The sequence below is a fragment of the Ammodytes marinus genome, assembly GCF_949987685.1.
Source record: "Ammodytes marinus genome assembly, chromosome: 2".
NCBI classification, from domain to species: domain Eukaryota; kingdom Metazoa; phylum Chordata; class Actinopteri; order Uranoscopiformes; family Ammodytidae; genus Ammodytes; species Ammodytes marinus.
In genome coordinates, this window is record NC_137231.1 from 29,046,097 (window position 1) to 29,059,723 (window position 13,627).

A 13,627-nucleotide genomic window follows, 5' to 3' on the forward strand; every position below is an offset into this window, starting at 1 on the left:
TTCTCTGAAACACACCCCAAAGTTACATAGTGCACCTTTAAATATTTATTTTTTCTCCCAGTAATTTCAATTAGAGAGAGTGCTTTTCCTGTGTCAGTGCGATCTCCAATACACCAGTGTTTAATAACTTGACTGTGGAGATAAGCGCATTTGGACGCACTGTTTGGAAATATAGACGTTATTATTAATGCTGCGTCACTGTAACAGACTGTAATCAGTTTGCGGTCGCTCTGACCCATAGATAGCATGCTCTGACCTCAACGGGACTGATTAGTTGACGCCGCCCGCACTGGGAATGTCAAAAACAAAAAGATTAAAAAAAAAGTCAGCAAGAAGAAAAGTTGAAAGTGGCTACTAGTACTACTATTCATATTTATATATTACTGTCTTTTAGAGAATATAGATGTCCTGTCATCAAGGTAAAAGTAAAAGCAGTTAGGTTGTAATTCCCTGTGGGTCACACATATGACATTCTGGTTTAGAATCAAGAAAATACATTTTTAATTATGGGAGAATTTCTATAATTTTCAAGAAAAAATTGAAGAAAAAAAAATTGGTTAACTGTCTTTAAAAGTTGGGAAAGTGGTTTTTATCAGGCTCTGCAGTGAATATAAACAAAGTTTGTTTAAATTCCCTTTATTTACACACCAGTTTACAGAACCTAGGCTGTGTATTAACGGCAGGAGGTTTCTGGATCAACATATAGTCCCTAACAAATAAAAATACATGTTCATACACTCCATCATTTTATAAGTTTAAGAAGTATTGTTATATTGTTTGTTTATATACAGTATGCAACTTACTCATTATCTAACACCGATGGATGGGGAACAAATGAAAGAGAAAACATGAATAACTAAGTGAGAAATATAGCCAAGTTTATGCTGAATATTTAGTGTGAGTTACCCCAAGCTGTTATCTAGCAGCAGGATCTAAATAAGCTTTTAACTACTCAAAATCTTTGAGTTGAAAAATACCTGAAGCAGACAATCACTTCTGTGTCACTATATGAGCTGAAGAAATGACAGAAATGTTACATGCTGTATAGAACATAACGATTAGTATTTTTAAGTCATCCTGGCCGCTAGGTGGCAGCGTACAGTCAACATTAACCAGAGCAGTGGGAGAGAGAGGAAATACTTGAGGGAGAAATCCTATATGGTCTAGATGCAGCCGCTGCCGCCTACCAGTGCAGCTCGGCCAAACATGCCAAAAACGCCCATATCTGCCAAACACGCCCATATCGGCCAAAAACGCCTACAGCTTGTTGCTATGGTTGCTCTGCACTAAACTGTGTGACGTTCTTCCTGTTCCGTTCTGTTGGTTAATATCGCGCTAGCCAGCTAGCTGCTCTTGCTGCCGTCAATGTTGAGACCATTTCACCAGCAAAATGTTTAAAACAGGACATTACAGCACAGTTAAAAACAAGAGAATCAGCATCCGCTACATTAAACATGAATACTAAGTGCTCATAGTACAGGAGTTACGTCTCCAGCGAGAGTATGGATTACAACAGTCAGCTGGGACTGAAACAGACACCCCCCTGCTCTTCTATATCAAGGCAAGTCAATACAAATGTTTTATTCGCCTACTTCGTTACCTAATGTTATGTTTGTGTTATTCAAAGGATTTTGTTGGTTAGAAAATAGCTTAACGTTACAGACCAAATAGCTTCTTTATAAGTCTTATCTGAATGATAATTAGTATATGATAAAAATGATTAACATGTGTTTGTTTGTATATTAAATTAGACTGGCATCTGGTCAGCATATGAGGTAACAGGTTAGGTGTTACTGTTAACATTATTTTGGTGGCAATGTATAATTTATTTGACTATGTTAATTAATGACTAACATGATTTTTATGTGATGTGTCTTTTGTGAATAGATTTGCAAGCTACGGACACCTGATGACATTTTGGAGCCTTGCATCAACAAAATGGTCTGGGTCTCCATAGCCAAATCATTTAAGTTGTTAATTAAGTTGTCACACCTGCACGTCCTTCAATGGTGCTTTGTTGGTAGTTACATACTTTATAATACATAAACAAGATGTCATTGTATTTGTGTAGACTTAAAGGCTAAACTAGCGACTCAGTCCCCTCAAATACATCAGTGTAATTAAGTGACTGTTTTTCTCTATTTTTAGGTGCACATGAACTTTGTACAACATTTTGTCAAAATCAATGAATAGGTGCACATGAACTTTGTACAACATTTTGTCAAAATCAATGAATATCTCCTCACAATATGCTACCTGTCCGTACTGTCTGAGCGCTGAACAAAAATCTGATGTTGATACACAGCCTACATGCTGTGTTTTCGCACATCATTCTTTTTAGTTTTAGTTTTATGTTTCTGTGTACCTTGTGTTAATGTGTATGCTTTACTGCACTGCTGTGTGTCGGCCATGACCCTCTTGAAAAATACCTTTCAGTCAGAAGAAATGGATTAAGGGCAGTTATATTTGTTTGATTGCAATGAGCCTCATGAGAGACTCTGCTTCTGTTCCACATAGCGAGTCTCAGAGCTATACATCTGAACATATTTAGTGGGCTTTTTCAAAAAGCTCCAGCTCTTCCATACGTGCAGTAATCACAATTAAACAGTACTTGCTGGGTTGCCAAGGTGGTTGTCCGCAGGTTTGGGGGCTGCCTTTATTTAATATATTGTGTATTTTCTGATAACGAAGGTTTTTTTTGTCCCAGAGAGCCTGCAATTCATATCAAATCAAAGATGTCACTGACCAATGGGTCTGCCATATTCAGTGTCAAAAACTTCTTGTCTGTTTTTGCTACACTTTGCCTGCTGTGGAAATGGACCAATTAAAAGAAGCTTTAGTGTCAAAAAGGTTCATTTAGTCTAACTTGGTAAATTAACTTGTATGTTCATGTAAACAGACTAGTATTCATTTGTTTGTACCTTGACATGTTTCGACTACTTCCTGCTGTCTTCTTCAGAAGCGTCAGCTGTTGCTGTGACGCTCGTTGTGTCAGCTGATGTTAAAGACTGCAGGAAGTAGTCGAAACATGTCAAGGTACAAACAAATTAATACTAGTCTGTTTACATGAACATACAAGTTAAGCTTCAGTGTCAATTAACCGTAAACCTTTGGGGTGGAAAAAGAGCGGAAGTGTGAGCCTTAACTTGGTCAGTGACATCTTTGATTTGATAGGATTCTCAGGCTCTCTGGGACAGAAAAAAACGTGTTATTTTAAACTAAGAAATATTAAATAAAAGGCAGCCCCCTGAACATACGGCCAACAACCTTGGCCACCCAAAAAGATGATTGCATGTAGGGAAGAGCTGGAGCTGTTTGAAAATGTCCACTCAAGATTTTCAGATGAATGACTGAACGCAAACAGATACTCTGATGAGGACATATTGCCATGTGCATTTGATGATTTCCCACAAAGTGCAATGTTTCAACATATTTTTAAAACAAAACTCATTTTCATATCATTGTTGAGAAAATATATTCATAATTGTTTTGGCTGTAAATAAACTATTTGAATATTTTTGTCATTGAAGTCCATCATTTAAGAACCTGGGAAAGTGTCTGACTACACAACAACAAAAGCAGAACAGTTCATCAAAATAATATTTTTTTTTAAGATACTTAGACACTTTACAAAAAAATTGCATTATGCACATACAATCAGTATGGAAAAGCATGTGAGATGTAATATTAATAATACTTATATAAATATATAGCCTATATATATAACATTATTATAATTTAATAATACTTCAGTCTCTTATAATATTATTAGCGACTGAAGGCTATTTACTTTTTATACAGTCACATAACAATGTTAAATCTAAACTTTCACGAAGCATCTCAGTCCTGGGTAAAGCAAAGCATATATTGGATCACAAATCATTGCATATTCTTTACTGCCCAATGATCTTACCTTATTTAAATTACTGTGTGGAGGTCTGGGGGACCACTTACAAAAGCTCACTGCAACCACTAGTCACACTTCAAAAACGAGCCATAAGAATAATCAATAAAGCTGGATATTATGATCACACCAACCTCCTCTTTTTACATTCCCGCATCATAAAGTTCAAGGACCTGGTTGAATATCAAGTTACACAAATCATGTTCAAAGCTAGAAACAAACTGCTACCAGGTAACATTCAAAAACTTTTTTTTGACAGAGAGGGGTGTTACAATTTGAGGGAACAGTTAAACTTTAAGACACTGGCTGCACGCATGACTTTAAAATGTCATTGCATCTCAATTGGTGGTGTGAAACTGTGGAATGGTATGAGCACGGAGCTAAAGCACTGTCCAAACATGATTCAGTTCAAAAAAAAATTCAAAGCAATGATTTTGAACAGGGATAAGGGAGAGATTTAAGACGGAAAGTATGTATGTGTGGATATGGATATGTGAGTTGTACAAATATGGAGATATGGACGTATGAATTGTGTTGATGCATATGGTGGATGGATGTATTTTTGTATGGATGTATAGTGGATATTTCATTTCATTTTTCGTTTGATTTTTGTTTATCCTCAGGAGACCAATTGAGGGGTGGCCCTCATTTGCAATGGTGTCGAGTATATATGGATATATGGATTGTATAAATATAAAAATAATAATAATAATATAAAAAATTATTATAAAGTTATTGAGCTGTGGAAAAGGGGTTGGATCAAATAAGTTTATACTTCTTCCTACTCCTTTTCAGGCATATCAATTCAATATGTTATTTGTTTATTGTTTGGGTTTTTTTGTTTATTTTTATTTGTGAAATCATTTGAACATATTTTTTATTGTATTTTCATGCTTTTAATTTGTCTTTTTTTGATATGTCTGAAATAAAATTTAATCAAACAATTGCATAGAAAACCGACGTGATAATGTTAAGTCTAGCAGTAATCATACATGCTCACAGTTTCAATAAGCACTACTCATAAAAGAGGGGTACTACAACTGCTAATAGGGATGCTAAAGGAACACTAGAGCAGAGAGGTGTGTATCTCCTGCTCTGTCCGCAGCTGCGAGGGACTGCTGCGCGAGGACTCTGCCGCCTGTCAGTGCTCTAGGAAGGAGGAGAGGCAGGGGAGGCACCCGCTGATCGTTGATTAGAGTAAAGAGCGATACTTGAGCGAAAAAGTCACCAATAACACCAGAAAAAGTAGCTAGATTTGTCTCTGGTCGCTTTTTTGAAGAAAACGTCGCCAGAGGTGTCTGAAAAGTCGGTAAGTATAGCGACAACATCGCTAAGTAAGCAACAATGGGACTGAGCTGCGGGCTTGAATTAGTTCTGTAGCGTTACGCATGCGCACGAGCTGTAGGCGTTTTTGGCCGATATGGGCGTTTTTGGCAGATATGGGCGTGTTTGGCATGTTTGGCCGAGCTGCACTGGTAGGCGGAAGCGGCTGCATCTAGACCCTTCTCGAGAAATCAGTCATCAAGTTATCAGGAATTAGTGGCAACATCCTTTTCCTGTTAAAACCTAATAATAAAAGGTGAAGTGATTGTAATAATCGAGGATGTTTAAAATGCTCCTAATATGTCGATAAGAATGTTAATGACATGTTATGTGTGTATTTCAACTGACCTTATTGCAGTTTACACAGTTATTTAAGTTAAAGCCCAGTCAGCAGCACAACAGATGACAACATGATAGGCCTACTGATTTGATATAAAATAATATAGCCTAAATGATTATTTCTGTTAATTGATGCATCGAAATTCTTTGCGTTGAGTGTTTTTCTTTAACGTTGTTTCATGTGTTTTTTTAAGGATATGTTGTGAGTTGTTAACATAAGTTGTTAATGACGGAATCAAAATCAAACCAATTCAAATATATATAAAATGTATTTAATTGTTGATAACTTATTATATTTTTTCAATAAGGGTGCTAAAGTGATTTTTTAAAAATGTGTTCAGATTTTTCATAGGCTACAAAAAAATATATATAAAATAATTATTTGTAGTTTTATCAAACCGGTAGTTAACCGGAAGTTGAGTGCGTGTTGCCGGAAGCTTGACCACGCAGTTTGAAGTCTCGAGCGCTGCCCTTGAATGTCCGACCCACGTGAATCAGACACTTCAGCTTCCTTACCTCATGCTAACCTCATAGCGCCTTATAGAAAGGACACACACTGACCCTTAACTGCTACAAAACCTACTTATATTTCACTTTTAAAACACGCCGGCAGTTAATGCGACTCTGTTAAAATGTCCGGTCACAGTAAATCGGTGTTGTTTCTACTGCAGCGATGTGTCGCAGTTAGACAGGTAACGTTACCGGCTCGGATCAAAACAAGATGCGGCGCGTTGAGCTCCCGATGCGGCTTCATCCAGCAGAAAGCCTGGGCCTCTAGCACCGGGGCTGCGGGTCTGCAGAAGCTCTGTCAGTCTGCGGTGAAAACAGCTCAATACAGCGGCTACTGCACCAAGGTTAGTGTGGCATACACAGCCAGGGCTAGTAGGCTACAGAATGTTTTAAAGGTATAATGCGTTAGTTTGTCTAAATAGTAGGCCTTCATTTGTGTTGAAAGGTCTTGAATCAATAGTTATAACTTCTTGAAAAGGCATTGCATTCTGCTCATGTATTTGTATAGGTTGCCTGTTCACATACAACCTGTTTTGTTTTGTTTATAGGCTATTTACATTACATAGACAGGGTTACAGGGTTAGTAGGCCTACAGATCAGTGGCTGTTGGTTACTCTAATTGTATGCTCCCCAACATATTTGTACCTCGCCCAGTAACGGACAAAACGTCCTGTTTTATAAAAAGTGACGTTAGACTATTATTTCATATTACGTTCAGTCAGTGGGCCACTCATTTAATCTCCGCAGGATCCTCTACCTGTCTGTACGTTTTGTACGCTAATAATAAATTCAGCACTAATACCCAGCCTAGGCTCTGTAAACTGGTTTGTAAACAAAGACTATATACCAAGGGGTCAGTTAACAGGGCATAGGCTGTGTATTAACACGTGACTTCACCTGTTAACATGTGTTGCTTATTGTCTTGGATTAACTATTACTAATAAATCAACATTTCACATTGTGTCCCCCGTCCCCCTTGCAGCCGGGAGCGCCCTGTGAGGATGAATACCCTCCCCTGCCGGCCTATCCCACAGAGACAGAGACAGAGCCGGAGAAGAGAGAGCTTCACATAGTGCAGGTGAAGGGTCTGCTCTGGACCTGCTCGCCTCAGGACCTGCTGCAGTTCTTCTCAGGTGTGTGTGTTTAGCATTTTTTCTTTAACCGGTTAATAACCCTATCAGATATTGCCGTTGTGACGTGGGGAAAGAGGCATCTGAAAGAAGTTAAGATCATTATGTTATTATTATTTATTTTTTACTGTTTAACTGATAGTATTCACCGTTTATAGATCTTCTTTTTTTTAAAGATTCTTTTTTGGTATTTTCAAGCTTTATTGGATAGTACAGAGTTGAGATGGGGAGACAGAGAGAGAGAGAGGGGGATGACCTGCAGTAAAGTTCCACGAGTCAGATTTAAACCAGCAACCACTGCAACGAAGGCTGACTACGGCCACTATGCCACCGGAGCGCCCCGGTTATAGATCTTCTAAGCGGTTAACAGTTAACCGGTTAACCATGGACATCTCAAAGATAAACGCTAAAATACTACCATTTCAAGGTATCACAGTATTGCGTGTACAGCTCTCTCAAATGTGTTATTTTGACATTTCTCTGTAAAAAGAATACAAATTATTTTCCTCTTTTTATTGTATAACAATATTGATTGTGAATATCAGCTCCTTTTTTGTCAGTGTGTGACTTCATGTCAAGAAAACAGTTTTAATAGATGTAAATAAATAAATGAATAATATGGGAGGTATTTTGTCCTGTGTGTTTTCAGACTGTAGGATCCGTGAGGGCGTGAAGGGGATCCACCTGACAGTGGACCGGTCGGGGCGGAAGACGGGCCGGGCCTTTCTGGAGATGGAACACGAGGAGGACGTCAGCAAAGCTCTGGAGAAACACCGGCAGTACCTCGGACCGCGATACGTAGAAGGTTTGTTTTTTTAATAAATTTGCTCTTTTTGAGAGTTAAACGTGTAATTTATTTCTTTGTTGTATTCCTTATAGCTTGCTTTCTATTTTCTTTTGGCTAGATTTAGGCGTTCTTCTTTATTGTTTTTTTATTTTCACGGACAATGCAATCCAATCAAGTAAGTGAACCAGAGTTAGCCTATAGGGGGCTAGTTTTCATCTGTTCCAGATATTCAAAAGGCAACCTCAAATTATAGAAATAAAATGCATGTAATTACAAAGATAAAAAAAAAACAATGAGGTGACTCAGACGATTCAGTTACACAAAATAAACTAATGCTCGCCATTGTATTCCGAGCTTTGCTTGTGGAAAGGTTAAAAAATACAAACCACTACACCACGAGCGCCCCCAATAATAATTACTTTTAACAATAAAGTAAATAAGGGACAACTTTATCCATTGATAAAGACCAATGATCTCTCTCTCTCTCTGTCTCTGTCTCTGTCTCTGTCTCTCTCTCTCTCTCTCTCTCTCTCTCTCTGTCTCTCTCTCTCTCTCTCTCTCTCTCTCTCTCTCTCTCTGTGTTTCTGCAGTGTATGAAGTGACCAACAGTGAAGCTGAAGAGATCCTAAAGAAAGCCGTCCACGCCCCGGCTGATGACGGTGTGGTGCGGCTCAGAGGGCTGCCCTTCTCCTGCTCTGAGGCTGACGTCAGACACTTTTTCTCAGGTTTTTCATCCCTTTTTTTTAAGACTATTTTTTTGGCATTTTCAAGCTTTACTAGATTGTACAGAGTTGAACTGGGGAGACAAAGGGACAAAGGGAGAGAGGGGGGATGACCTGCAGTAAAGGTCCACTACGCCACCAGAGCGCCCCAGTTTTTTCATCCTTTTTAAAACCTCCCTAAATCATTACCCGGTACATGGTATTACTATCGCGTAAAGGTTTGTTAGGTTGCTGGCCTATCAATACATTTTACAAGATAATCAAATATTCTATAATTCAACGGATAGATTTTCAGCTAGAATTTCATGACTGGAGTAGAGGTCACCTTCTCGCTGTGAAGTAAATTGAAATAAATGAAGCAAATCATGCCAGAGTATGAAAATAGTTACTGATTTTCATAAAACGAGAAACTAGAGCGATTTTTACAAATCAATGCAATACTTGAGGGAGGGAGAGAGAGAGAGAGAGAGAGAACGATGAACACAAAAAGGTATTTTTGGTTTCTTACCTTACAAGGAACTTTTAAATGTCAATGAAACAGTCTAACGGCCTCTGCACACATCCTGCGTCTACCTCTGGAGCGCGTCGCCTTACCTTACTGCTGCGTCTCTCGGACACACATGGAACGTCTCAGCAACTGCTGCTGCTGCAGCGCTGCTTCTAAAAGCCCTATCTTTTTACATAGAGATTTCATAGATAATTCCCATTAAAAATTAAGTTCTTTCGTGTCATTTATGATGCATATGATTTATACTGAGTCTAATATTGAGTCTGGACAGTAATCCGTGCGCCCCATTGCCTTTTTTTTTTGCCACAATTTCGCTTGTTGGAAGTTTTATTTTGAAAGGGACACACCAGGAAATGGTGAAACTACAGCAAAAGCTGCCGGTATGAAGTCAATATGACTCTCAGCAGAGTATTTCTCTATCAGTTAAAGCAGAGAGACCCGAGAGAGACGCGCGGCTCTCAGAAAAAAATAGGCGAGCCTCCTGAGGTAAAGGGGAGCGTCACTGCAGACGTGCCTCCGACGTGCATCAGCAGTGTGTCTGAGGTTGGATGTGTGCCCGCTCTAGGTTGATTACACGGTCAGTGACAAAAAGTCAGATGCAGACGCGAGGTAGACGCGCAGTAGAGGTAGGATGTGTGCAGAGGCCGTAATTGTTCCTCTTATGATCATAAATGACCTATAACAACAAAAAAGACCATTAGCGAAAACTATTTTTTTTAATAGCTATCATTCATGCTTTTGCACGGGTCCGATTTTGCCTGGGAAAGATTTACACATGTCACTTTAACTGCAAATGTGTGTCGTTCAGGTTTGGATATCGTAGAGAATGGAATCACCATCGTTACCGACCACAAAGGGAGGAACTCTGGAGATGCTTTTGTCCAATTTTCATCCCAACAAGCTGCTGACGAGGCTCTGCAGAGAGACAGAGAGGTTATAGGGAACAGGTAGGACACCGCACACACACACACACACACACACACACACACACACACACACACACACACACACACACACACACACACACACACACACACACACACACACAGCAACACCTGTATTCACTTTAAGAACACAAATGGCCCAAATCATTCACTCATTTTACCTCTTGAATTTTGTATTCTTGTGGAACTGTTCTGACATGGATTTGAGAATGTGTAGTTCACTTTTAAAATTTAAAATTTAAAAAATATGGTGTTCAAAAAATATAAACGGTTTGATCATTTTTGTGTTTGGAATTTACATTTAGAACAGTTTTTTGTTTGTTTTTGTAAGAAATATTTATGATTTACTTTGGATTTGTGTTAGTGTCAGTAGTGTCTAAAATAATACACTTTTTAACTTTTAAATTTAACAATCTTCAGCCTACAACTTTTCATTCACTGTTTTTTTAATCTCTTCTATTTTTTCTTTAAAATCAAATGCCTTTGTTATTTATGTATTTATTTCTATGTTTTTATATTCCTGATGGATAGCTGTGTGTATGAACCAAACTAAATGATTCCCACCACTGCTAATCCACAGATACATCGAGGTGTTTCCCAGCAGAAGTGATGAGATCTATTCCAGCTGGAGGAGGAAGGCTCCGGCCTCTCAGACCGGCCCTCAGTCATCACACAGAGGCGGCTCCGCAACACAGAACAACCACAGAACTGGTGAGGGGATTGGATTGTATTTAGGTTCCCCGCCAAAATAAAATGTAGTTTATTAATCAGGTTAAAAATCTGACTTTTAAATTATAATTTGTAGCTCCACTGCTGTAGTTTTTACGGTCTTGAGCTCTTAAAAACGTTTCATTTTTTTCATTAATCTTTATTTTACCAGGAATATTCCCTAAGAAATTCTAAATCTATTTTTTCAAGGGAGTCCTCCTCGTGGCCAAGATGGCAGCATAAAATCATTGAAGTTTCACATTTAAAAACATAATTTTACATTTAAAAATATTTGCAATTTGTGGTTAAATAGTCCTTAATCCTGCTTTCATAATCGTCCATACTGATGTGATGAGGGATCCCATTTTAAAGTCATCTTGTAACTTAAACCTTCACCAAACACAGTGCAGTCAGTCAGAGGAACATTAAACATTATAAATAGACCGGCTCCACCGAGTGTTGCAATCCAGGAGTGTTGGTTCTTGGAGCTATTATTAGAAAAGTTTGATATAGTAAACTGAAGTGATTGAATGTCTTCTAGCAACAACAAAACACAACAGTTCTTTGATGTTTAGGGACAAAAAAACATGGTGAAGTTTGATTTAAAAAAAAAAATATATATTTCTTTGTAAATTTTTCACATATAAATCAAAGTTTTAAAAAATGATTAAAAATTGATTGTGTGTGATATGTTGTCCATCAGGTGCGTCTCAGAGCTCGGCGCTGCCCGGACATTACATCCACATGAGAGGACTCCCCTTCCAGGTGTCAGGGGAAGACATCGTTAAGGTGAAAAACAGAAACACGTTGAGATGTTAAAGGTGGAGACAGTGATTCTGGAGAAGGCTTGTTGTCAAAATACTTTTCTTGTAAAAAATCAGTGAATATCCCGTCAAGATCCGTTACTTGTCCGAACTCTGTGTTTGCGCGGAAATTAAAATATGGTGTTAATTCACAGCCTAGGCTCTGTGAACTGAGGGTATGTAAACAGAGGAGGGCCCACCTTAGCCAGTTTACAGAGCCTTGGCTGTGTATAAACACCAGATTTTCTTTTCAGCATACACATAGTATAAACAGGTAGCAGATTGTGATCGTGAGGAGAGATATTCACTGATTTTGACAACAATTGTCTCCAGAATCACTGACTCCATCTTTAAAAGCTGATTGGTTGTATCGCTGCATATCGAGTCGTTTGGCTTTAATACCGTGTGTACTGCTGCAGTTCTTCTGTCCTCTGGCCGTGTCTAAGATCCTGATAGAATGTGGACCGGACGGACGGCCGAGCGGAGAGGCAGACGTTCACTTCAGAAGCCACACCGACGCTACGGCAGCCATGGACAAAGACAGACAGTACATAGGTGAGAGACAGGAGAACACTCCTATCTAGGCATGTAATGGGCCCATAACCGGTTTCAAGGTATACTGCGGTATATCCAGGTTATTAACTGGTGCGCTGTAAAAGCATAGAGAAATATTGCGTCAGTCATTCAGCATTTCAACAAGTAGGGAAGTGAACAAGGTGCAGAGAGACTAGGCATGGGCCAATAATCGGTTTCAAGCTATACAAGGTTGAAAAAGTCTAGGTTTCAAAACCCGGTATTATTTTCTGTTATACCGTTCTAAGGTATTACCCCCCCTCCCTCCCACACAGGATGTTAACTGACAAAGTGTATTAATGGTCAGAGTATCCCTGCATCATAACTTTTACTAGTAGAGAAATGTGTAGCACCACTAGCTCAGTGGGTGCGGTATCAAGTCCAGCTGAGTGCCTTAGCTGCATGTCTTCCTTGTTTACTATCTATCTCTCTCTCTCTCTCGTCTGTCCAATAAAGTATAATAAATGCCTTTAAAAAAATCCAAGTGGTGACACGGACACTGCACTACTTATAAAAATGACAATAGTGTTGTAACAGACTATGTGATGTTACAGTATAAAGAATAATAAAACAATAGTCATTGCTGTGTATTGGTCACCATGACAGATTATTTTGATATTTTGAACTTTCCGTTTCTAGGAGAAAGATACGTCGAGTTGTTCCTGAACTCTCCACCAGACTGTGACGGAAGGTGAGAAAAAAAACACTAAATCATATCCAGAGAATTGGAAAACTGAAAAAATTTCATTTTTTTTTTACATTTTTACAAAGGTTATAAAGCAAACAGGATTTTGCATTTATTCAAGTTATTCCTTTGTATGAAAAAAAAACAAACACTATCTGTGCTGCATTTTCTTTTTGTAAAATACTTTAAAAAAAACAGGAAATATTTGAATTTAGCGATTTGAACTTTTTTTTCTGATAATTTTTTATATCTCCTCCCCTCCCAGATGCAATAAAACATATTGTCTTTTCTCCCACAGGTGAATGCAGACACTCAAGGCGGTGAATCTGTACACAGGACTATTGTATTTATTTTCCAGCCTGACTCGGGACATCAAACAATAAACATTCCTGATGTCAAAAGGAAAAGCTTGAGTCTTCAATGTCTGTATCCAACAAGATCAACAACATATTATAATAAAGGCTTCTTCTACCGAGTAGTGCTTGAAATGATGGTTAAAATGTGGCTCAAGATGGTGTTTGTCTCTTGATGTCAACAAAGAGAGAAATCCTGTATATCAGCAGCTCAAGTGAAGAGGTGAAATTATGTGTATTGTTCGAACGATAAGTTATGAGAGATTGTTCGAATAAAATAAAAATGATTGTCAAACAGGATATCAATTTTCTCCTTGTGGTCTGTCTGTCGGTGTGAT

The 13,627-nt window shown here is 38.4% G+C and overlaps 1 protein-coding gene across 1 annotated transcript; it reads left to right on the forward strand.

The window, feature by feature from the left end:
• The first annotated feature begins 6,060 nt into the window (after positions 1-6,060).
• Positions 6,061-13,578, forward strand: grsf1 (G-rich RNA sequence binding factor 1). Its single transcript, XM_080042567.1, has 10 exons — positions 6,061-6,420; positions 7,059-7,209; positions 7,856-8,011; positions 8,584-8,718; positions 10,032-10,170; positions 10,748-10,878; positions 11,579-11,664; positions 12,098-12,233; positions 12,891-12,942; positions 13,235-13,578. The coding sequence occupies exons 1-10, from the start codon at positions 6,199-6,201 to the stop codon at positions 13,236-13,238; spliced, it is 1,212 nt and encodes a 403-aa protein (XP_079898693.1). The 5' UTR covers positions 6,061-6,198; the 3' UTR covers positions 13,239-13,578.
• The last annotated feature ends 49 nt before the right edge of the window (positions 13,579-13,627 follow it).

Coding starts and splice junctions, on each gene's coding strand:
- grsf1 (XM_080042567.1), top strand. CDS start 6,199: ATGTCCGGTCACAGTAAATCGGTGTTGTTTCTACTGCAGCGATGTGTC. Junction 8,719..10,031: donor CGTCAGACACTTTTTCTCAG/GTTTTTCATCCC, acceptor TGTGTCGTTCAG/GTTTGGATATCGTAGAGAAT. Junction 10,879..11,578: donor ACAGAACAACCACAGAACTG/GTGAGGGGATTG, acceptor GTTGTCCATCAG/GTGCGTCTCAGAGCTCGGCG.